The 25,824-nt window shown below is 42.8% G+C and overlaps 1 protein-coding gene across 1 annotated transcript; it reads left to right on the top strand.

Annotated features, from left to right (window-relative positions):
* Positions 1-531: 531 nt before the first annotated feature.
* LOC145404081 (replication protein A 14 kDa subunit-like) lies at positions 532-23,638 on the top strand. The gene is made up of 4 exons (XM_080275687.1): positions 532-675; positions 12,877-12,957; positions 13,759-13,861; positions 23,534-23,638. The coding sequence occupies exons 1-4, from the start codon at positions 577-579 to the stop codon at positions 23,602-23,604; spliced, it is 354 nt and encodes a 117-aa protein (XP_080131813.1). The 5' UTR covers positions 532-576; the 3' UTR covers positions 23,605-23,638.
* Positions 23,639-25,824: the final 2,186 nt, after the last annotated feature.

Below are 25,824 nucleotides of genomic sequence, written 5' to 3'. Positions count from 1 at the left end.
TGTCTTGTGTCTGACTGAAATAATACACGTGTATGGTGTTGCCGAAGGTTTTTATGTCCTCCCTCTCTTCATTGCACTAGCTCCGGTCTCAAAAGAGGACCCCGCTCCGTGTTGAGTTGATTTGGGACGAGAAATCGAGCCAAATTCTACTCAGCATTACAGACTCCCCACACCATTTCAGCTCAACACTAATACTTCGACACAACTTCAACATCACTATCACTTCAACGTTAATACCACACTATCTTTTCCCTTTCTGCAAAGAGAACCGTGTGGAGGGTGAGTGAGTCTATGCGCCCCGCGGCGTTTTCCCCTTCCTTACTGATATATATATATATATATATATATATATATATATATATATATATATATATATATATATATATATATATATATATACTTTTACTATCCTTTTCCTAATACTGTTGTGCGATAAATTGGAAAGAACGATAATTCTTACATGCATTGTACGATATCCTGGCATTCGGATCTGGCAACGCTGGTCAGACAATAACAAGTTATCAACAAAACGCGGCAAAATTGTGAGTGTTGGGAGTCAGTAATTAATATTATATAATGGTTGCCATGAATCCAGAGACCAAGACGAGAGTTAATGGAGCTCTATTGGCTCAGTATAATGGTCGGCCCGTGGTTCTGCTTGGAACAGTCCAACAGGTCAGTAAAAACAAGATCCCTCGTTTAACCCGTAGGAGTACATGTACGATGAGGTTTTAGCAATGTACCCCAGCTACCATGCATTTCTGTTCACCTTAGGTAGTAGCGCAGCCACAGGGGGAAGGGGCCTGAGGTCACTCTCGGGGCCCCCCATTAAGATTCTCTCCTCTCATAACATTTTTATTAATTCTTTACCGAACGGGCACAGCCTTTACATGTTTCCAATTGAAGAGTCTTTCACAGGGTACCTGTTATTCTTGGATTACCACAGCTATTGGGCATTTTTGGAAACTTACCTCTGAAAGCTATAATTGAGGACTTACAATGTGTAAATATTCCATCGACATCTGCCAGTAGCTGGCCATATTTAACTTTCCTAACACGTACTGTATTTTTACATTTGAAAGCTGGCTGTCAAGTGCAGATGAGGTTTGGTTTGGTTAGGTTAGGTTTGGTTAAATATTCAAGTTTCCTATTGCTTTGACACGGGATGCACTAGTGCCTCCAGTTGGAGCAGTGGTTGGTAATCAACGCAGCCAGTCGGTGAGATCATTGGTAAACGTTGCTGTGGGCGACCTGGTCACTACGGTACCGTAAATACCCCAGAATAGGTATATTTTGTCTCTTTTCAGTCATTTCTTGCAGTCTTAATTCAGCAGTTAACTATCCGTGTTGCATATGTACCAGAATTACTTACCTTGAGATTGTGAGGTTGGTATAATATAGGTGAAATCGCCACGCCCATTTGGTAAAGAATTAACGTAGTTAATTTTTATAGATGAGCGTATATAGTGAGCTCTTTTTAAAATGTTTGTCAGTAGGAGGTTCCATTATTGTACATACCCGATATACTGTGCATATCTTGTACAGTACTGTATTTTACAGAATGTGAAGTGATTTAATTTAACTGCTGAGCACTGTTTTACTGACCTGTATCATATTTTAATGGATGTCTCCTGTATGATGTATATAAAGATTTGCTTTGTGATCGCAGCTACCTTCGCCATCGCAGAGTCGCGTGACGATTGCACCATAATTGACGAACGTTCTTAACACGTGATTTTGTTTTGGTGCAAGTTTTACGCAATGCACATTGTAACATGTTGTTAGGTAGGTTATAATCATTGGAGGGTCGGGGGGGCAAAGTCCCCAGTTAGGTTTCCACTGCTAATTAGGGGGTCTTGGGGGGTGAATCACCCCTAGCTGGGTGATATGCTTTTGTAGATAGGTACCCGCCAAAATATATGGTAATTAACTTGTGTACATTTGAATATGTTTGGTACACTGGCACAAGTTCAGTCAGCAGGATCAGCAGTAAACATGCTGTCTTGGGTGCTGTTCAGGCAGCTTTATTAACCCTTACACCGCGGGCTTGTTTTGCTCTGTTTTGCGTGTCCCACGGGCATATTCGGGCTCCGACAGATTCTCAAAAAATATTTGCCAAAAATCGGTTCCGGTTATTATTCCTAGAATATTAAAATTACATATGCTTATGGCACATACCTTCAGCTTTCTCCTGGGATGTTTGTTGAGCCTTCGTCGATTACCGTAGGACTTGTGGAGACCTCTGAAGTTGGGTAACGAAGTCTCCACTTTACACTTCCCGACAACCCGTAATATGATTACCACACCCAGATATTATCACTAGAAACACTATTCTATGATTATCAAGTAGTTTGGGATCCATACTCCAAAAAAAACCCACTGTGAAAGCAATGAAAATTACGAGCGCGTATGACCTTCCCACTTGCGCTAGTTCGCTGTTGGTATTCTGTCATTTATTATATTTCTATTACTATATAACACTTATATATATCTGCAGTCTTTATCCATACGTTTCCTTCAGTAGTATTAGTTTATTGTCACTGAAGTCATTCAATTTTTCATTCAATAAAATACGAAGAGAGCCATGGATTCACACTCACTGTTATAACCTCAAGTATTTGTACTCATATTCTTATATTACTAATTATTTACATTTCTGTTTACATTTTCTATTGTATTTTCAATATTTACACTTCTATTTTACTTACACTATGTTATTCACTGTCACTTGCAGTAACATAAAACTATATTACACTGTTCAATTATATGTACTGTACATCCATTGCTTTCACTTGCTATTTACACATTATTTACACATTATTTTCATTTCCCACTTGCACTTTTAGAACTGCTTCTGGCTGTTGTAATCAAAGAAGCAGGTAACACAGAGGGGAACCTGGCACTCAGCGCACTGCCAAGAGGTGCATTTGTGCTCGGTGTGCATCAGGTGGTATGTGCACACACCTGGCACCTTGGGATCGCAGCTTCCTCTTGGTTGTGGCAGGCATTTGCACCAATCTGTGCCGATCCATGTATGCCCTCTGCTCAAGTCTGTCGGGAAGTCTTACTGCATGGCGCCTTGGAGCTGCTGCTGTCACCTTACCATATCTTTCAAGCAGCTGCTGAACACAAGTCCTGGCGAACAACCTCAGGGAGAAGGACTTGCGTGGCTTGACCTTCATCTTGTACAGGATGAAGGCGTTCAGCATCATCATGTCTATGAGATGCAGAAAAACTTTCCTGTACCACCTAGTGTTCTTCCTGAGGCAGTCAATCTCTCCAATCATCTTGTCGGACCTGTCCACCAGCCGCATGTTGATATTGTAGTCTAAGACAGCATCAGGTTTCCTCACAGGTTTGCCTGTCCTACGGTCGACCTTCCCACTGTCTTTCATTTTCCCCTTGTGTATGGTGGTGAGCATGTGCACGACCCTCTTGTCATGCCACCGTATCGCCAGCATCTTCTCAGACTTGCGTAAGTGCACGTCTCCTCGCTGCGAGGTTCCTGCCTCTGGGAATTTAGGGAAGTGGGCACAATTACTCTTGACAGTGCCGCAGGAGCCGATGCCGCGCTCTGAAAGGTATTTGGCAAGTTTCGGTGCTGGATAATAGTTGTCTGTATACAGCACATGATTCCCACCAAAATACCTTTCAAGGAGCACTTTCACTACACAGCCTGAGAAGCCAAGGGGGTGTGTTTTATCAAGATCGACAGTGCTGGCTGAATAAATGACGAAGTCAAGGATGTACCCCGTCTTACAGTGGCACAGTACAAAGAACTTGATTCCAAAGCGATGGCGTTTGCTTGGAATGTACTGCACAAACCTAAGACGTCCTCTGAACAAAACCAAGGATTCGTCAATGACAACCTTCTGAAAGTGGTGGAAGAATGTCATAAACTTATCCTTCATTCTGCTTAGAATCTCCCGGATCTTCCAGAGTGGGTTGGTTTGGGAAGGTACATCATTGTTGGCAAAGTGCAGGTTTCCCATGATGTTCCAGAAGCGATCTCTGGCCATGTACTTATTGAAGGTGGGTGAGGGTTGTAAGGGGTCCATGGACCAGTATTCTTCCAGCTCATGCTTCTTTGAGTGTGGCATGAGAAGCATGAAGGCGAAGAACACATACAGCTCCTACACTCCCAGCATGGACCACTGTAGCATCTTGGCTGCACCTGTACCACTTGCAGCACGTTGTGATTCATACCTGTTGGTCTCATCACATATGTGCTGCATGACTTTGTCATCGAGGAAGGCCAAAAGGAAGTCCACACACTCAGCATCCTCGTCAAGAGTGGAGGCAGGCTGTATTCCTGAGGAACTCTTGTCGAAATGGAGATGTTCAGGGACAAAATCGGACCCTTCCGTCCACGCGAAGGCGTCCAGGATTCCCGGTCGTGGCGGTGTAGGGTGGCTGTGAGGCAGATTTATCTGGTTCAAGGTCACTCGCACTGACCCTGGGTTGCCGTACAGCACTAGCAGCCCTTACTCTACTGGCAGCTCTACTTTTACAGGTCAGGGATTTACCTCTTCCTCTACAGCCTGCCTTCACTGTTGATGCTGGTGGTGACTCCGACGACGAAGATTCCGGAGAAAATTCAGCAGAAGAAGAGGAAGAAATGAGTGAAGTGGGGCTTTGGGAACGGGGAGGTGATTCACCTCGGGACTCATGGCGGGCTGGGTCACGCGGGGCCATTGTTCCGGGGCTAACCCGCCGCCTTTTCATTCCCTTCCCAAATTCCTTCCCTTGCTGCACTAACGGCTCCTTTCCCTTGGAGCTAGGGATAACCTGGGACACTGAAGCACTCGTACTAGTAGTTTCTGGCACGATTTCCTCACCCGGCTCATCACACGAATCCCCCGAAGGGTCATAGTCACTATCCATCATTATCATTGATAATTCGGCTAGTTCACGTTCCACTGCAGAGTCACTTAGTCCTTTCCTGGTTTCCCCACAAGTTTTTCTGGGTGTAGAGGTCACGGGGCCCTTTGCAATGGGCGCAGAAGCGGCAGAAATGGCGGGGCGCGAGTGCGACATGCTTTGACCACAGAGGAGGACAAGGAACTAAATGGCGCGGCTTATCTGAGAAGGCAAGGGTTGACAGTGACAATGGGGCTGACAGCTGCTAACTTACATGCTAAGAAATTATTGGTAGGAAATCTCGGCAATAAATAAAGAAATAGGTAGTTCCAGGTGAATGTAAATGTCACTTAGGCTTCTCCCTTCCTTTCTGATATATATTTTTATTACAGAAATAGATTACAAGGCATAATTCAAAGGGGAAATTACTGTGGGAATTTAGCGAATGAATGCATGTGAGGTGTTGTCAGGTGATAATTAGCCAATTCCTGGTGTATACCACTATCACTTACCTTATTTTTTTTTGGTATATATTATTTTGTAAAGTATAGGGCATAGGGCTTATTTCAATGGATGAAATCTGTGGAAAAATCTGGGGGAGATCTGCTTAGCGCAGCGCGGCAGGGCAGGCGATAGGCAAGGGTAAAGGAGGTGAAGTAGGGAGGGGTGAGAGGGTACTGGAGGGGAGGTAGGGAGGGGAGTCAAGAACAGGGGAAAATGGCTAAATTGTCAACAGTGGATGGGAGTACAGATGAGATTAGGAGTGCGGACTATTGGTGGACAGTAGCAGTACATGCTAAAAAATGATTAGTAGGAAATCTTGAAAATACAGAAAAAAGTAGGTAGTTCCAGGTGAATGTAAATGTCACTTTGGCTTCTCCCTTCCTTTCTTATATAAATTTTTTTTACGAGAATGGATTATATGGCATATTTCAAAGGGGAAATTTCCGTGGGAAATTAACGAACGAGTGCACGTGAGGTGTTGTCAGGTGATAATTAGCCAAATCAAGATGTATAGCACTATCACTTACCGTACCTTATTTCTTTTTGGTATATATTATTTTATATAAGAATAGGGCATAGGGCTTATTTCAATGGATGAAATCAATGGATAATTCCGGGAGAAATTTGCTTTAGCGCAGCGCGGCCGGGGAGGTGAGAGTACAAGGTAATGGAGGGGAGGTAGGGAGAGGACTCAGGAACGGGGAAAAATGGCTAAATTGTCAACAATGGATGGGAGTACAGATGAGATTTGGAGTGCTGACTAGTGTTGGACATTGGCAGTAATGATAGATGATACAAGCCACCACTTGTAAGCCCGGGATAATTCAAAATAACACAGAATCACAAAAGTGACGCCCCGTGGTACGATCCATTGCGCCCGAGCATCACGAAAGTGACGCCCCGCGGCTAAGGGGTTAAGTACCAGTATTGCAGAGTAGGTATATTGTGCTTGTTCTGTTTATATCTTTTGTCAAAAATTAAATGTTAATTACCTGTGATGTATCTCGTACAAAAATTACTTTGGTTAAGAATGTTGGTTTTAAGATATTAGTTTAAATTCCTGTGTAACATTCATTCATATTTGCCCATTTTTTATTACTGTATTTAATATGCACACTTTCCAGTGACTTGTTAAGGATTTCTCTACCCTGGTCCTATAGCTCTTTAGGAATTCTATGAAGGATTTTATGTGGATCAGGTGATTTGTAAATATTTGACTTGTTGATTCCTCTTGCCACCTCCTCATGTTCACATCTGAGGATGATGGAATCTTTGCCCTCCTGGGCCAGTACTAGTCTTGCCATGTCATGATGATCTAACATAAAGATCAAAGTAAAATGCAGTCATGCCTTGGTATGTGACATGGGTTACATGAAGTGAAAACTCATTCCATAACGATTTATTGTAATCCCAAGCTGATATAACATGGGTTTAATAGGGACAAGAAAGGGGCTAAGGACCATTTAAAATATCAAAAAACACCTCTGCCATCCATCAGCAGTATGTCCTAGGCCATTCAAAGTCATCAAGGGTTCCCCATGAGGCTAGGGGACAGCAGAAGGGCCTTCTCAGGTCCACGGGAGGAAGTAGGTTCCCTAGTTTTTGTTACAGGCTTGGCAGTCAGGGTAGGCATGTTCTGTGATGCTGCTAGGACAGCACCAGATTTTTAAATTACAGTAGAGACCATAGACTAGGGCAGCATTAGGGCCTCAGCAATCTTGCTCACTCCCTGCCCCTCCTTAGAGCACTTAATGTCCATTTTCACATCAAGGGAAGGGCAACACCTTACCCTTGTAGATTTGCTCTTGGTGGCATTGGTAGCACCAAACATGATTTCCAAGTCATAAGTTTAGTACTTCACACATTAAAAGTTATCTCGCCACTTAATATTGCACTCATCACTATTCTTTGTGCACTTGCACTGTTATTTGGTGATAGCAATGGTAACTATTTTGTTGGCCTCGCATACACAAGACAGTTAGGTAGCTCAGAGAATACAAGGAAGACAATCACAGCTGTGGGACACATAAGTGAAATGGGGTCTTCAAAGAGGTGGCATGAAGGAGGATGCATGCGCAGAGGCCTAAGATGGGGGTTCTGAACATGTGAACACCAAGTGGCCATCCTGGGTCAAACATCTGGCCGAAAGCTTGCATGCATCACTGTGTCTGCACAGGAATGTCGTATGCAGCCTTCACAATTATTTTATAAATGAATTTCACCATTGTTATTGCAAAAATGGGTTTAACTTTTAGTTCATGGATCTATTGATGTATCGCATACTATACTGATGTATGCTGACTGTAGTTGTTTAGAGTGTTGGCCATATGGGAGAGAGAGAGATGCCATACTGGGAGGACATTCTCTATTAAGATTCCAACGAAAGTATGAATTAGCAAAGGCCACATGTATAAAGCGCAAGTTCAACACTAGTTCTGAAGTCTGGAGGCAATTGTTTTCTTGTTCAGTTATAGAGGAGTTGAATTCCCTCTCAGAGCATCCTGTTCATGCCTGAAACCCATGAATTTTCAGGTCAGAGCTACATGAAGAGTTGCAGAGCACTGTATTTCAGTATGGTTGATTTGTTTTTTGTTTAATTTTTGTACAGATTTCTTATCCAGGAGATTGTTAACTGTGTCATTTTAGTGATTTATTTTGTTCTTACTAGCAACCTCCAGACCATTCTATTCATCATGAGAAAAATTTTTAAAGCTGGAAGAGTTGGTGGCCCAAAGAGATACAAACTTTTTTTTTAAGATCCTTCTTTCAGCCTGTAACAGACAGGAAATTGAGAGTAAGGGGTATAAATAACAAAAGCCTTATACAAATATCTATCTATCTATCTATCTGTATATGTATATATACGGTATATACACACAGTAGTCCCTCAGTTATCCGGAAGTGTTCAGTATCTGGGTGCTGGACCTTAGCTTTGTTAAACCATTATCCGAATTTACTTGCTATTATTCGTACGTAAAAGTGCCCAAGAACTTCAGCCGGCCAGCCGACATGTCCAAACATTTGGTATCGTAGCCACAGGGCTCGAGCCGTGAGCGGGAAGTAGTCTGTAACCCACAACCAGAGCTAAAATGTCCGTCTGCCCCTGTACTGAATGGTCAAAATCAGGCACTCGTCCTATCACTCTCAACGAACCTCCAGCACCCAAGTAATACGGCTGTAACCCGCAAGTGGCATCAAAACGTCCATTCGAATTCCCCACCAAATGTCTAAGATCACGCGGCCATGGGGGCTAAGTCATTCCCAATTGCCACCTCCATCAAACACAGACCACAAACCATGAGTACATGCTCGGCGACAGTGGCAGTCTGCCTCTCTTTCAAAGGTCAAAAGTCCTTCTGTCACAGTGAGTTTTGTTTCTGCATGACTACTCCGCCTCTAACAGACCACAAGCCACGAGTAAATGTACGGCAAAAGCACCCATCCACCTGTTGACAGAAGGGGGAGAATCCTACCCACAGCCTTGCTTCTCCCCCCCTCCTGTCCCTCCTCCATACCCTCCCAGCTCCCCCCTCTCTCCCTCAGTCCATACCTTCTTCCATGGTGATAACACTGACTCATAAGTTTTCAGAGTTTTTTGCGATTTATTGAACTACTGTTGGTCGTATTGAAATTCCGCTGTAACCGACGAGAAAGCTTATGAAATTCTGCATCTAGACATATGGTTAACTCTTGGAAGATGCTGGCAAAATTTTTAACTAGGATGGTGGGAAGTTATATGAAGGTAAGTTTTACTCCTGAACACTTAATTCTTGCTGAATTTTTGTACTTGCCAGTTTTCTGTGTTTTTATTAGCTTATCTTAACCCCTTAAACGCGGATCGTCGCGTTTGCGACGCTTGGCAAAAAGGACATAACGGTGGAGCGTTGCGTTTGCGATTCTAGTAAATTTTGAATAACCGCGGGCAAGCAGGCTCCAGCTGGTATTGTCTATCAGTACCACCACCCTTTAGCTACAATTAGCATACTTTACCTTTGTACTACTGACCTCTGTTGTTGCCAAGTATCGCATTTTTCCCCTGTCCCCCCCCCCCCCACCACCACCACGGCCTGGCCAGCCTGGCTGTGATACGTGGCAGCGCTCTGAGTGCTCAGAACTGTAAATCTGCGCTCTCCTCTCACAAGCAGTTTATGCTAATAGGAAACGCTTGTTTCCCCAGTTGTAACACTAGCTTTTTTTCGCATGGTTTGCCCCTGCTTAGTGTCAGTTTACCGCAGGCTTTCAAAGTGACATTATGGCGAGTTCTAGCTCTTCTGAGTCAGTGCAAGCAACCGACAGGAATGAGAATAAAGTGACGGGTGTAAGGCAGAATAAAAAGCGCGCCGCAGTGATCTTTTGGGAAGTAATATGATTGAAAATAATGTAATACACATGTTTTTAGCTGTGAAAATGGAAATGTTTGTTGAGTGACGGGAAGACCGCCGCCGCGCTGCATGTCGGCCGTACGCTCCGTTGATTTTAGCCTTATTTTCAGTGCTTATTGTACAAATACGGATTCCAAACTACCTTTACGTTGTAGTATAAAGTTTACTGTGACAGAATGAGGCTGTGGTAGAGGGGAAACCGGGTTGCTGGAGGTGTGAAAGTGAAGATTTGGTTACCCAACTTTGCAAGTCTCCACAAGTCCTTGGGTAGTCCACGAAGGCTCAACACCTGTCTCTGGAGAAAGCTGAATGTAAGTACTATCTGCCATACCAAGTATAATGTTCTAGGGTTAATCTCTGATTTTTGGCTAATATTTTCCTACAGGTACTCAGACCGCGATACAACCCCGCCACTCGGGGGGGGTCAACTGTTCATGGCCGCATTTAAGGGGTTAAATACCAGCGAAGATGATGATATATGATTCATACCAATATAACCAATTTACTGTGGTTTATTTGGCTGTGGAATTTTTTTTGAGCCCCAGGAGCAATCACTTGTCACAGACAACAGATTTTCAAACAATCGTCATTTTTTTGTGTGGATTCTTTTTGTTATGCATTGTTTTCATGATGTTTAGCATTAATATGGATAGTCCTATGTGTGTTTTGATGTCTCAGTATGACAGAATGACTGAAAAACTGCCAAATAAGGAGAGGTGCTGTACATACAGTAGTGTATAGGTTAGGTGTTTTTTGGTTTTCAATGTTTTTTTTTTTTTTTCATGGTTTTCTTGGTGTTTAGCATTACGTTGGAAATTCCTATGAGTGTTTTGATGTCTAAATATGGCAGATTGACCTGAAAACATTGCCAAAATTAAGAGGGGTACTGTACATACAGTCATCTATAGGTCGGGTGTTTTTTAGTTTTCATTTTTTCATTTTTTTTTTTTTTAATAGTTTTCTTGGTGTTCAGCATTACTTTGGATATTCCTATGTGTGTTTTGATGTCTAAATATGGCAGATTGACCTGAAAACAGTGCCAAAATTAGGAGGGGTACTGTACATATGGTTTTCTTGGTGTTTAGCATTACTTGGGGTATTCCAATGTTTGTTTCGGTCTAAATATGGCAGTGACCTGAAAACAGCGCCAAAATTAGGAGGCGTACTGTACATACAGTGTGTATACATAGGGTGTTTTTTTTTTTTTTTTTTTTTTTTTTTTAAGCATTACTTTCAATATTCCAATGTGTGTTTTTGTCTACGCTGCCAAAATAAGGAGAGGTACTGTACGTACAGTAGTGTTTAGGTAGGGTGGTTTTTCGTTTTCACTGGTTCTTCTGAATGGCTCTCTTGGTGTTTAGCATTACTTTGGATATTCCTGTGTGAGTTTTGATGTCTAAATATGCCTGAATGACTGGAACACACTGCCAAATTAAGCATAGGTACTGTACAAATAGGTTAGGTATAGGTTGGAGGTGGGTATAGGTAGGGTTTGGATATGGTAGGAGAATAATGTTCATTATCTGGATGTTGCCACTACCCGGACATGCCTTTGGCTCTATTATGTCTGAATAAATGAGGGATTACTGTAATGCAGTCTCATGCCAGGAACTACAGGATGTAAGATTGTTCCACAGCCAAAAGCACTACACAGGTGGAAAGATATTTCTTTATTTACAGTAACTGCCCGATTAGCCACACGTCCATTATCAATCATATCCATTAGTTGTACGCTATGATCTGGCTGTATTAAACCATTAATCATACATTTATTCAAACAATTGTGACAAAATTCTTGCCTCCAGGATGAAATTTTGGCTGCGTTAACATTTCTTGCCCAGATGGGTGAGAATAGGCCAGTGGTAGCGCGCCACCTGGCTCCGTAGTTCACCCACTGTCTGCTAGAGGCCTCCTCAGTCATTCTCATTTCCAGCGCGACAGCCACTGCGTAAACATCTCTTCTGTGAAAGTTGTCATGGCGGTGCACGTGGTTTCGTGGTGATCACCTACCTGTTTCAGACCTTGCTATTCCTCACATGCCTCTTCCAACTAAGCTTATCAGGATATGCCATTAGACCACATGGGATTTACTGTACTGTGTAATAGCTTCACCAGCCACAGTACTACAGTCAAAGTCAAGGAGCTAGCGGGTTATTCCATACGACGCCCTGCAAGGAATTGTGAGTGTTACCTTCATATTATATTCGACGACTGTATTGTTCCTTGATTTTATTCTAGCCTACTGTACTGTTCCATGATTTTATTCTGTTTTACCATGATTTTATTCCATTTTACCATTACATTTTTGTGTGCCCTCTGCCTTTTTCTTGTGTAGCCAGTTTTATTTTAGCTGACTACTGTTCCTTGATTTTACTCTAGCTTACTGTACTGTTGCATGATTTTACTGTATCTTACTGTACTGTTGCATGATTTTACTGTATCTTACTGTACTGTTCCATGGTTTTACTGTATCTTACTGTACTGTTCCATGATATTATTCTATTTTACCATGATTTTATTCCATTTTGCCATAATATTTTGTGCCTACTGCATTTTTCGTGTAGCCGGTCTTATCTTGTACCATACGGTACTGTGCAGTATGATATTTTTTCATGTCACTGAAGGGTGATGGGTCTGCTTGACCATGGTAATTGCTTGGCTGTTGTTTATAGGTCTGTTTCACCAGATAGAGTAGTGTAAAACACCAGGAACAAGTGTTGTACGATGTACTGTAATGGCCTTTTGGAATGGCTTTCAAAGTCAGGGTATGTAAGAAGGGGGGAGGGGCTAGGGGAGAAGTCCATTATCCAGACGGAGCCATTACCCGGACATGCCTTTGGCTCTATTATGTCAGATAATCGAACGATTACTTATTTATTTACCATGTCTTTGTATGCTGTCAAGTGTTTGGTTGTTTTTCACTGCAACACCTCTGTAGAATATGTAGATTCATTCCAGAAAATCACAGTTCAGTCAGCTAATGAGTAATATTATTACTGTATATATTTTTACAACTCAGTTTCAAGATGGAGAGTGGGTAATTTTAGGCCAGGTTAGAGTGAAAAGGGTATAGCAGACCTGTTTGGTATTTGGAAGACTTTAACCTATACCATAATTGCTGTATTGTCAGGTTGATCCTTCCGGGATGAGTGTAGCAGTAAAGGCAAGTGACAACCAAGTGGTGCAAGTCAAGCTACAGCAGCCACTTCAGGTATTATTATTACCGTATTTATAGTACTGTACATTACATAACCCTCACACACACAGATCACGGTTTGTACACAGGAGTACCTGTGGCAGTAGATGATTGTGTGATGACATTCATTTCTGGTGCAAAATAGAGAAATGAGCTATCATGTGGATTCTTAGTGTACCCAACTTAACCCAGCACTATGTTAAAGTTATCATGGAATCAAAATACCGTAAACTCTTATTCTAATGGACAGAGTAGGAGAAAGGCAGTATGTTAGAGGTGATTGTCCATTGGTTCTACATGTTGCCAAAATACCCTAATTGTAATGAATAAAGAATGTCACTTCATACTGTCTGAGATAAACTACCCAGTGCACTTGAGATATGAATTAATGTATATTTAATTTTAAGCAGCAGAATTTCTTCACTTTTTGACTTCTTTGTTCTTTCTGTTTGCATTCTGTAATTTTATTTCTTTTTATTGAAACTGTTTTTTCCAGTTCTTACCATTTTTTGTAATTTCCCATGTATTCTTACTTTAGACTTCAACCTAGATTGAAGTATATCGAAGTTAGGTCATAATGTTTCTCTGGTTAGGTCAAGTTTAGGTTGCTAGGTTCAGATAGGTATCAGTTGTGGAAAGATAAATGAGGTGTCACAATGGGATTAGGGTGAAATGAGGTACTCTACTTGTGAGACTGTAACTGAAATGACATTTTATACATACTGCATAATTTGGCAGCTTGGTTATAACCAAATTTAATTTACCAGAGACCTGTCTGTACCACCAAGTGTTCTGCTTATTATTCTTCTTTGTCAGGATAACCTGGAGGGTGTGGTTGAGGTACATGGCGTGAGTCAGGGGCGACAAATCCAATGCCAGACCCTTGTCACATTTTCTGCCAGCAGCTATGAAGACTTTGGTAGGTCCCAGTACATACACGTGCACACTACAATACATTACCCTACCTTTTGAAATGTATATATTTTAGATTGTATGTCTATTGCTGAAAGCATGGAGGAAGCTTCATGAGATGGAGGGAAGGGGTGGGAGCAGTGGGACTTAGGTTAATAACTGTAAAACAAAGGTCATGGTCAGTTGGTGTTAGAGAGGTAATATTGTGGAACAGGGTTTATTGTTTCGTGCTGTGTTTAAAAAGGGAGTTGGGAGAAATTCTGTCTTGTTTACAGTTTATAGCAGATAGATCGACAAAAGGTGCAGTGGTGTTAGAAGTAGAGTGCAGGACTTGAGAAATTTTCAGTATGGATTATGCAGGGGCATCCAGGCTGTGGACAGTAGATTGGAAAATGTCACTTGGGGAGGAAGGTGCCTGAAAGGCATGGAGTAGATTATCATGTGGTGGATATACAGAGTGCAAGAGGAGAAGCAAAGGTTAGCTCTGTGGCAAGTATGGATGACAGATAATCAGTGACCAGTTGCCTTCAGTGACTAAGGAGGAGCTTTCCTTTTGTGCCAAGAGTACTTTTCACAAAACATGTATGAGAAGAGTCGTGGTGTATGGCATTGAGACGTGGCCTGCGAGAAAGGACAAATTCAGATGCATAGTTTTACTATACAGACAGACTGTCAACATAATTTCAACAAAAGATCTGAGAGAGAGTGCAACTGAAGTGTCTAGTTTCCTGCAATCTGCTAGGTTCATTTCCATAGCAGCCAGGTCCCAGCAACAATCCCTCCTTGCATATCATGCCATACGCTGTTTCCGGATCCATAATTGCCACTGTAATATCTTGTCTCCACTACATGCATTACTGGAAGTGATTTATGTACACATATTATTGATAATTTTTGCACATTTTTGTGAGGGTATAGTCACAGTATCCATCCATGCATATTTCCCATAAACAGGTCATTGCATCTTTTATAATAAATTTTTTGTATTCATCATGTACAGGAGGTACCCACATTATGAACAGGTTATGTTCCTGAAGAACCATTGCTAAGTGATATTTTGTTGTGTGAACTCATTATAACATGGGTTACAGGGAGTTTTTTTTTTTTTTTTTTTTTTGCGAGGAAGAGGGAACCAAAGGCCATGAGCCCGCAATAACAGTTCCCTCCAAGAGAAAAAAAAAATACAAGAGAGAGCCAAATTCAAGATCCAATCATTTTGAGATGCCTGGACACACTGTGTTTGAAAGACTGGAGATCATAGGAAGCAGGAAATAGAGACAGAGGAAGACAGTACCAGAGTTGACCTGTTGCATGACTGAAGGTCTGGGAGTAACGGTTAACTCTTGGATCAGAGAGTTGGACAGAAAAGGGATGAGAGTTTGCTGCTAGATTTTCCCCTCATCCACCCGTATAAACCCCGTTTTTGCTTAGTCTGAATCAGTATTTATGTACTTTATGACTCCCTAACCCTTAATCCACAACTACATCTACGAGTTAACATGCAACTGGCCAATGAAAAACATAAGTAACACTTCAACTGAGTTTAATTTCTTAAGTTTTACAGTACTGTTTAGGTTTTACCTGGGAAACTGCATTACCTTAATTACATCAGTGAGTTAATCAGGTGTTGCACGTGTGGCGGCAAGGTACTGTACTGTTTTGGATGGTAGGGACAGGTGGGAGTAATGGTGCGTATTTTCTCCATTACTGGTGCTGTGGTGGAATCAGCTGACTAAGGGTGTGCTTGATTTAAAATTGCCCACAGAAAAAAAAAAAATCATCAAAGCAAATTGTGGCATTCATTACTTGAGTGAAGGGTAGTAAAACACAATCCTCGTTAAAGCGAATTTTCGTGGCATGGTCCTTCGTAAAAGTGGGGGTCGCCTGTACCACTTTTTTCTTTTTCTTTTTTTTTCTTTTTTTTTTTGGGGGGGGGGCTATAGAATATGTATAACTGAATAAGACTTTTAAAATACAATATTTTGAAGCACACTGCAGTAATGATCTGTAAAGACGTTTTCACATTCTCTTCATTCCTTGCAGTACAGTTCTGTACAAAATTACCCCCCCCCCCAGGAGTAGGGGAGTTTCAAGAATACTCCCCCAGTATCCCTGCTTGTCGTATGAGGCGACTAAAAGGGTTGGTGGTGGGTTAGTGCCCCACCTCGTGAAAAGAACTAACTAAACAAGCTATAGAATATGTATAACTGAATAAGACTTTTAAAATACAATAGTTTGAAGCACACTGCAGTAATGATCTGTAAAGACGTTTTCACATTCTCTTCATTCCTTGCAGTACAGTTCTGTACAAAATTAACCCCCCCCCCAGGAGTAGGGGGGTTTCAAGAATACTCCCCCAGTATCCCTGCTTGTCGTATGAGGCGACTAAAAGGGTTGGTGGTGGGTTAGTGCCCCACCTTGTGAAAAGAACTAACTAAACAAGCAAATAAAGCGCCTCGGACCAGGACGGACCATACGTTGACGACTAAGGAACGGACAAAGGACATTCTTAGGGTGGGGACGTGGAATGTGAGAGGAGTGAATGAGGAAGTGAAAGAGAGATTATGCAGGTGCTTGAGGATGCAAGAGTGGATATATGTGGATTGACTGAAACTAAATGGAAAGGTGAAAGGGTGAGACAATGGGAATACAGTTTAGGAATATGTGCAGGAGTTAATGAGAATGAGAGGGCAAGAGAGGGAGTATGTCTGATGATAAGCAAGAAGTGGAAGGAGAATATAAGAGAGTATGGAACTGTGGGTGCAAGGATTGTATGGGTAAGGATGAAAGTAGGTATGCAAGCGTAGGCGATTGTGTGTGCATATGCGCCGACAGAGGACCAAGTGGCAAGAGTGAAAGATGAGTTTTGGGCAAGTGCAGAAGCATGTATGGACAAGTTTGAGAGGAGTGAGAGAGTGTTTTTGATTGGAGACATGAATGGCAAAGTTAGGAATGTACGAGTGGTTGGTCAGTGGGGTGTGCCAGCTGAAGTAGATGGGAATGGTAGTGCTTTGTTGGACATCTGTGCTGGTAAGGGGTTAGCAATAGCTAACACCTACTTTCGGCATAAGATGATCCACAGGTATACATGGAGGGTTATGAGGAGGATGGATGGTGAACTTGTTGAATGAAATATGGTGATAGACTGTTTGTGTGGATGAGCAAATGAGAAGACAAGTGGTGGATGCAAGAATGTGGAGAGGATGGGGGAATGGAATCTCGGACCATCACTTAGTGATGGCCAAGATAAGGCTGCAAAGAAAATGGTTGAAGCGACGAAGGGGAAGACAGGAGGAAACAGCTCCTGTGAGAAGTGTGGGGAAATTTCAAGACAGTGAGAGAATGGCAGAGTATAAGAGCATAGTGGAAGAAATATTGGGAAGGTATAAGTTACTACATGACAGTATTGTGATACCAACTCTAACGTACGGAAGTGAAGCTTGGACGTTGTTGGAAGGACACAAGTCAAGAGTGAGAGCAGTGGAAATGAGTTATTTAAGAGGAGCTTGTGGAGTCACATGGAGAGACAGGCTGACGAATGAGGATATAAAGGAGCGTTGTGGTGTTGATGTGGATGTGATAGGAAGCGTTGTGAGGAACACACTGAGGTGGTTTGGCCATGTGGAGAGGATGGAGGGTGAAAGACTGACGAAGAGAGTGTATGTGAGTGAGGTGGAGGGTGGAAGAGGGAGGGGGAGACCGAGGATGAGATGGAGGGATGGGGTGGAGAGGTATATGAGAGAGGGGGGTGTGAGTTGGGAGCAGGGTAGTGAAATGGCGGGGGACAGGGCGACTTGGAGGCGATTTGTTTGTGGCCACCCCAAACGGGATTGAGGCGTCTGGCAATAGATAGATAGATAGATAAGTTAGAGCAGATGGAAGGGGTGGAAGACGTATGTAAGATATTCACGGAAGAGATAGTTGCAGCGTGTGAGTTGGTTTGTGGAGTGAGGAGGAGATGCAGGAGTGTGCAAGAGACAGCATGGTGGAATGATGAGGTGAAATGAGCAGTGTAACAAAAGAAGGCATATAGTGAATGGCTAGCGAGTAGAGGTAGGGGAGAAGATGAGAGAGAGGTATATGTAAGCAGGAGAAGGGAGGTGAAGAGATTGGTGAAGGAGAGTAAGAAGAAAGTGGATGAAGAATTTGGGAGGAATCTGAGTGTGAAATGGAGGGAGAGTAAGAAATTGTTTTGGAAGGAGGTAAAGCAAGTAAGGCAGTGTGAAAGGGGAAATAGTAGGGGAGTGAAAGATAGGAATAATAGATTGTTGGTGGAGAAGAGAGAAATTGAGAGGATGGAAGGAGAACTTTGAGGATTTGTTGAATGTAGAGAGTGAAAGCAGTGTGAGTATAAGTGGTTGGGGAATGGCTGGGAGAAGGAGAGATGAGAGGAGGGAGGAAGAGATCAGTAGGGCGGAAATAGTGGAAGCAGTGAAGAAGATCAAGATGGGAAAGGCCCCGGGAATTGATGGAGTGTGTGGTGAAATGCTGAGGTATGGAGGGTGAGATTGTAATGGAGTGGATATGGAGGTTATGTAGATTGCCTTAGAAAGAGGGAAGGGTTCAGAAGGACTGGAAATCAGGTATAATTGTTCCTTTATACAAAGGAAAAGGGGAGAGAGAAGTATGTGGTAACCATAGGGATATTTGCCTTCTTAGTGTGACTGGAAAAATATATGGTAGAATACTCATTGATAGGGTTAGACATATAACAGAGGAGATAGTTGGAGAAGAACAAGGGAGATTTAGGAAGGGAAAAGGGTGTGTAGATCAGATATTTGTTCTAAGATGTTTAGTGGAGAAGTATTTAGAGAAGGGAAAGAACGTGTATGCTGCCCTCATGGACATGGAGAAAGCTTATGACAGAATAGATAGACAAGGTATGTGGAAGGTATCGAGACTATATGGAGCAGAGGGGAAATTGTTGAGTGCTGTGAATAGTATGTACGAAGGAGCTAGGGCTACGGTGCGAGTGGATGGTGAGCTGAGTGAGTTCTTTGATCTCAGTGTGGGACTGAAACAGGGTTGTGTGATGTCTCCATGGCTGTTTAATATATACATGGATGGGGTTGTAAAGGAGTTGCAAGGTAGGGCAGTGGATGTGGGGCTGGCTCTGATGAATGAAGATGAGATTTGGAAGATTCCGGTGTTGTTGTTTGCTGATGATACAGTATTGTTGAGTGAAGATGAATGGGAGTTGCAAGGTTTGGTGAATGAATTTGGGACAGTGTGTAGGAAGAGGAGTCTGAAAGTTAATGTAAACAAGAGTAAAATTATGGTGTTTGAGAGGAATGAAGTCACAGAATGCACTGTGAGGCTGGATGGCGAGGATACGGAGAATGTGAGTGCATTCAAGTACTTGGGTAGTGTGATGAGTAAGGATGGAACCTTGGGGGATGAAGTGCGTGAAAGGGTACAGCAGGGAAGGAAAGTTGTTGGTTCACTGAAGCAGTGATGAGAAATAGGGAGGTGAGTATGGAAGTTAAGAAGTCACTGCATGATAATATTGTGATCCCTACCCTGACGTTTGGAAGCGAGGCATGGACCTTGCAACTGGGGAACAAGAGTGAGAGCAGTGGAAATGAGCTACTAGAGAGGAGCATGTGGAGTGACATGGAGGGACAGGTTAACGAATGAAGAAGTGAAAGAATGTTAGTTGGATGTGGATGTGGTTGAGAAGATTAGGAGAAATACACTGAGGTGGTTTGGGTATGTGGAGAGAATGGAGAGTGAACGACTGACTAAGAGGGTGTATGTAGGTGAGGTGGAGGAAGGGGAAGACCGAGGATGAGCTGGAGGGATGGAGTTGAGAGGTATATGAGGGGGGGGGGGAGTGAGTTGGGGGGAGGGTAGTCAAATGGTAGGTGACAGAGCGACTTGGAGGCGTTTTGTCTGCGGCCACCCTTTGTGGGATTAGGGCATCGGGCTATAGATAGATAGATAGAAGTCAGGGCAGAAGGTTGTTGTGGTGCCTATACTCGATTTTCTTCCAGGTGATGATCCACTTCCATAAATGTGGCACCTGCGCACTCCCGCCGCATGATTGGTTGGTTTCAATTTCATACCTGAAGTATCTTATTTACAAAAAACAGTTGTACCTTATATTCCAATTCTCATAAATGCTGTTTTGCATTATCATTGTACTATGCAAACAGACATGAAACGAGTATGTATCTGTGCTTCACGCAAACGGACATTGAATTTGAGGAAGTTGAATTTGAATTGAAATATTTATTGTTTTAAAAGGTACAGAGTTTTTGCATCTCCCTATATTTTCTTAAAAATGAACGCAATTGGCTGGGTAAGTGCAAAGAAAAGGTTATCTCAGTACTTAGGCACTTGTTACATTAGCGGTTTTATCAGTGGTAAAGTGATGGAGGTGGGAAGGCAAATGGAACAGTCGCTACAGAGAAGGGGGGAACACGAGAGACGGCCAGGCGGGAAAAACAAGTTGTCTCGCAAGATGTCAGACTTTATTATGGATCACACCTACTCTATTGCTTCGATACCTTTGTCCATATTATCCGTAAGTACATGTATATCTTAAGCAACGTTGGGTCTGGTTAGTACTTGGATGGGTGACCGCCTGGGAACACCAGATGCTGTTGGCATCCCTACGTGTCAAGTGGGGTTGGTGGAGGATTAGTGCCCCTCCCTGTAAAACAATTAACTCTAAGCCCTTGGCCACCCCGTCTGGGATACATGGCGTCAGGCAATGAATGAATGAATGAATGAACATGTATATCTGTAAGTATATACAGTAAAACCTCAACAACTTGGCATAATACACGTGCAAGCCTTGCCAAGTTAGCCTATTTGCCGAGTTGTAGGGATGAACTTTAAGTTCCCCCCCAACACACACACACAAAAAGGAAAAATTGGGGAAAAAAAAAAAAAAAAGTTTTTACAATAAACAATAAAAGCTGCCTTACCATGATTCCATGAAGTTGTAGGGTGTATTCCAGGCATGGAGGAGGACTTCTGGTAGTTTTTGGAGGTGTTAGGGGGGCTCAAGATCACTTTTGGGCACATCTTTACTGTACTGTACTTGACACTGTACACTATGTAAAGCACAATAACACTATAAAGGCCATTACTGTAATGTATTTATCACTTGTACTATACTGGGGAACTAAACACAAAACACTTAACCACTACTGTACAGAACTTTTTCACTACGGAACTTATCACTTAATCACTGTCACTGTCAGTCTGAAAAATGTCTTCAGGTAAGTTTGAGGACACAGTGCTGATCAAGCTGCAGGAGGACTCACTGCTTGTGGATGGCTGAGGCTCCCTGGGTGGAACCCTAGGCTTAAAAAAGTCAGATCTTTTTCTGCTTCAATTCAGCATATTGCCTGCTCATAACATCTACTCTGGCGTCCCTGAGAGCTTGATAAAACATATCAAACCCATCGTACAGCACCATTCCCTCGAGACACTTGTCCAGGTGGAAGCGGATCTCAGAGACTTTCATTGTGGGTGGCTGTTCCCCTTCTTCATCTTCACTCTCTTCATGAGCCACTTTCTCAGCCACACTGGAGGCAATTTCCAACTCACTCTGGTGATGGTAGCCTTGATCCTGAGCATCACCTTCCAGCCACTCCACTATGTTCTCCTCGGTGACCTCAGTCTCTCCTGCACTATGAGCAGTGTCCATAAAGTCCTTTGGGCCAAAACCTGTAAAGTCAGTCTCCATGTCAGACCCTTCCAACAATTTCCTCCAAGCATTGCTGAGTGTGGTGGGCTTCAGTTCATTCCAGGCTTCAGCACAGTTGTAGACTGCACTTCTGATGTTGTATGCCTTAAAGTTTGCAAGTGATCGAGCCCCCCTGGTATCCTGGTCCATATCCTGGGAATCCTCCTCCACTACCAGGCACTCCCCCAGCTGCTTGTTCCGTTAGTGCCTCTTGGTGGCCTCAATCACATGTTGGTCCATGGGCTGTATGAGAGAGCTGGTGTTGGGGGGTAGGAAAAGCACCTTAATCCTCCCCCCCATGGGCTTCTAATGCTTCTTCGCTGGGATGTGCTGGGGCATTGTCAAGGATGAGGATGGCAGTCACATTTTCCCTGGCAATGAACAGCTCTTCCACCTGAAACTTGATCACTGCTGGCACGAAGACATTGTGGAACCATTCCTTGAATAACTCCTGCGTGAACCAGGGACTCCTGTTGCTTCAGTAAATCACAGGGAGTTTATCCATAACGTACCTTATGGCAACTGGCCTCTTTGATTTGCCAACCACCATAGGCTTCAGGCAGTGGGTTCCATTGGCATATGCACAGCACATGACAGAAATGCGGTCCTTGGCCACCTTCCTCCCAGGGACATGGCCCTCATTCTTACATGCCTGGGTGTTCTTGGGCATGGACTTTCAAAAAAGCCCAGTCTCATCAGCGTTGTACACCTGGGAGAAGAGGAGTCCAGAGTTCTGAATGATCTCATGGAGTTTTTTCCGGAAAGTCTCCACAGCAGCCTGGTCTGCACTCGCACTTTCCCCGACAACTTGACGGTTGGAGAGACAGTGTCTGGACCAGAACCTAAACAGCCACCCACAGCAAGCCTTAAAGTCCTTAATTTAAAGTGCTTGGCTAACTTCATGGTAGCATGTTGGATATCTATGCCTTTCACGGGAACCCCTGCTGTACGTTCCTGTTTGTACCATATGTACACTGCAGCGTCAAGGGAAAGGTGCTTCACTGGTTTCATTAACTTGACCTTCTTTGCAGCACTAGCATCTTCCAAGGTCAGGCAGTGGGCACGAATCTTCTGTTTGTTCTTCTTGATATCATAGAATGTGCTGCTTGAAATATCAAACTCTGCACATACGGACCTCATTGAAGCACCAGTCTCAATCCGATCCAGGACTTTCATTTTCTGAGCATAATCCAGAGTTTTAAGCTTCATTCCCTTATGTCCAGAGGGCTTGGGGGGTAGCACTGGGAGATGCCATGGTTAGCTTCTGCAGGTACAATCCACTTAAGAATGCGTAACACTTAGTCACAAGCAGAGCGAATGAGGAGAGAATGCGATGCGGGCAGCGGACAAAGGCAAACTGGCCCACATGTGGCGCGCAACAGGCTTTGTTTACATCCCCATGCACACGTGATGCCAGGTTACTCTTGCTGAATGTCGGTACAACTCGGCATCTTACCGAGTTGGGGGGATTTTTGCCGACTCCCTTCCTCTCATGTGTGCATTTTCGGGAATTTTTGAATTTTGATTTTTTAAATGAATATTTTGAAGCCTTCCCGAGTTGTATAGGTTTCCAACTTGAAGGATGACGAATTGTAGAGGTTTTACTGTATATTGATTTATTTATTAGAGATGCAAAAACTCTGTACCTTTTACAACAATAAATATTTCATTTTAAATTCAATTTCCTCAAATTCATTGTCCATTTGGGTGACGCACAGATACATATTCATTTCATGTCTGTTTGTATAGTAGAATGACAATGGAAAACAGCTTTTACGAGAATTGGTATATAAGATACAATTGTCTTTTGTAAATATGATACTTCAAGTATGAAATTGAAACCAACCAATCATGCAGCAGGAGTGAGCAGGTGCCACATTCACAAAAGTGGATCATCAGCTAGAAAAAAATCAAGTATAGTGAGAATGTATTCACTTGTATCATAATTGAGAAGTGATATGTCTACAAACATATTTACAGACATGGACAGCTATGATGAAGCCATTAGGCTTATCCACTCTGTTGATGGCAACCCCTGGAAGGCTGATTGATGACCCAGAGCATCATATTTTAAGTATCTCGTGGTAAGCTTCTTCATGGAAAGGAGCTTTATTTTATTTTTTTTTTATTATTATTTTTTTTTTAGGTAATAAAAGAATCCTATATTATTCATGTGTTTTTTTCCCCAAAACTTTCCTTGTATATTTAGAGAGAGATAATACCTAGACAAATGATAATTATATACCGGTACCATAGTGTTTATCACAATTGACTACTGGATTGACTCTATTGGATATGTTTATGTGAAGCTACAGAATGTGGTGAGTTTTTTGGCATATCAGATAGAGCCAGGATTCTGGGGGCTTGAATGATGAGTGAATGGAAGCGTGGCAAATTGATCTGGGCAGACTTAGACTGTCTGTACGTTGCTGCTCCTCACCCTGCCCTAGGGTGTGAAAGGAGGTCCAGATGATGATGATGTATCACAATGCAGACAGGGAAGGTAAAAAGTGTCATTAATTCTGAATCTGTGTGAGTTGGAGTGTTTTCCAGCCGTCTTGGGTGAATTTGTGGGCTGTGCTATCAGGTAATAGTGCTCTCTGTAAGTCCTATGGGTCTCTATTTATCGGTTGACATTAGTACACCACAGTGGTTACCCACAGGACCAACCTGTCACTACAGCATGGATGTGTTGCAAAAAACTTACTGTCCTCATACCAGATAGATTAGGATGGGGTCTGTGATGAGTGAGTACCTCTCTTCCCTTAGCGGCTGCTTCTGAACAAGGCACACACACACACACACACACACACACACACACACACACACACACACACACACACACACATGTAGGCATTTAGTTATGAGTTGTATTTCTGTACCTGTATAACTCTCACAGTTATAGTAATAGTATTGTACAACGTTTATGAATGATTACCTATTTGTTGGTTACCACTTACAGTTGGTGAATGGGAAGGGATTTATTCATTAGTCTGCTCACCTATAATGCAGCTAGTTGGTTACCATGAGGAACAGCACTATGAGAGAAAAAGAGCATGTGGGAAAAATGGTTTATGGTCAACACCCTCCCTACAGTCACCCCTAATGACCCCCAAGGCCTTCTTTAACAAACTCAGACTGAACTTAAATGTATCAATGATAAACACAGTTAAAAACACGCTACTGTACCTAATCTGAAAAATGGAGGTAAACCATACAGTCACCCAGACCACACCATCCCTTAGATCCTCACCCCAAACATTCATCCACATGATTACCCCATACTTTACCCACACCACCACCATTACCCCATATCAGTGAGCCTCTGAGCTCATGTGGTCAGTGCTGTGGCAGATGTAGCCTATTCACGCAGTGACAAAAAATGTTACATTTGGCCATGTTTGGGCCCTATGTCCCACTTGGTGGTAGACATAACTACACTATGATAACTTTAGGACCTACAAAAATTTCTACTGTATTACAGGCAGTGTTATGGGAGAGCATGCTATAGATGAGGTGAGTGTATACCACAGTGCTAATATGATACTAAGTCAAAACTAAGGGTACTCCTGTAAGATTAAAATAATTTGTAGGGTGAAAGGAAAAGAAGCACACAGTGGTGAGAAGAAACATTCATTCTCTCATCATCTACTCCTGTGTTGCCCCATGAGGAGCGTAGGAGCCTGGGGCTAGGTAAGTTGGTCCTGACATTTAAGATGAGACTGACAAGCCTCACTCATCCCTGAGTGGCATTATGTGAGCAGTAAACCCTAACCACCCCTTAGATATAAACCTGCACAGGCTCAATCTGATTGGAGCACCTTAATTACCCACTCAACCACCAAGCGCCATAAACAAGAACAGTAAAGTACGAGGAGCACTAATATCCACTGACAGCCTATTTGTGATTAAGTTACTACCTCCTTGTGTCAAAAGATTCTCAGGTGGCAGTAGATCATCAGATGATGCAAGATCTCATGCCATGCAAGCCTTCTAACTAAAATCCTTATTCTTTTGGAAATTTCATCTATCCATATGGTACTCATATAAAAACAGTATCCACTGGATCTCTTTGTGGTACGTGGGGGCATTCACCATCCACTCACTCAACGTTGTGCTGCTCTGGGTGTCTGCCTTTTCCTCTCTTCCATCCTTCCTCTTCTTTCTTTCCTTTTTCTTCTGCCTACGGGTGACTTTACACTCCCTCTTCTGTCTGTCTTTCCCTCATTCTTTCCTCTTCCTTCTGCCTATGGGTGACTAGTGTACACTGA

Source organism: Coenobita brevimanus, chromosome 62 (assembly GCF_032717465.1).
Source record: "Coenobita brevimanus isolate Jiangsu-jjx chromosome 62, ASM3271746v2, whole genome shotgun sequence".
In the NCBI taxonomy this organism is placed as follows: Eukaryota; Metazoa; Arthropoda; class Malacostraca; order Decapoda; family Coenobitidae; genus Coenobita; species Coenobita brevimanus.
Note: the sequence above shows the minus strand (reverse complement) of the source record. Positions and strands in the feature narration are given on the sequence as shown.

What these genes read in the sequence shown, in the direction of transcription:
- LOC145404081 (XM_080275687.1), top strand. Translation starts at nt 577, where the DNA reads ATGGTTGCCATGAATCCAGAGACCAAGACGAGAGTTAATGGAGCTCTA. An exon ending in TGCTTGGAACAGTCCAACAG is followed by an intron (nt 676 to 12,876) that starts GTCAGTAAAAAC and finishes CTGTATTGTCAG; the next exon opens with GTTGATCCTTCCGGGATGAG. An exon ending in CAGCAGCTATGAAGACTTTG is followed by an intron (nt 13,862 to 23,533) that starts GTAGGTCCCAGT and finishes ACATATTTACAG; the next exon opens with ACATGGACAGCTATGATGAA.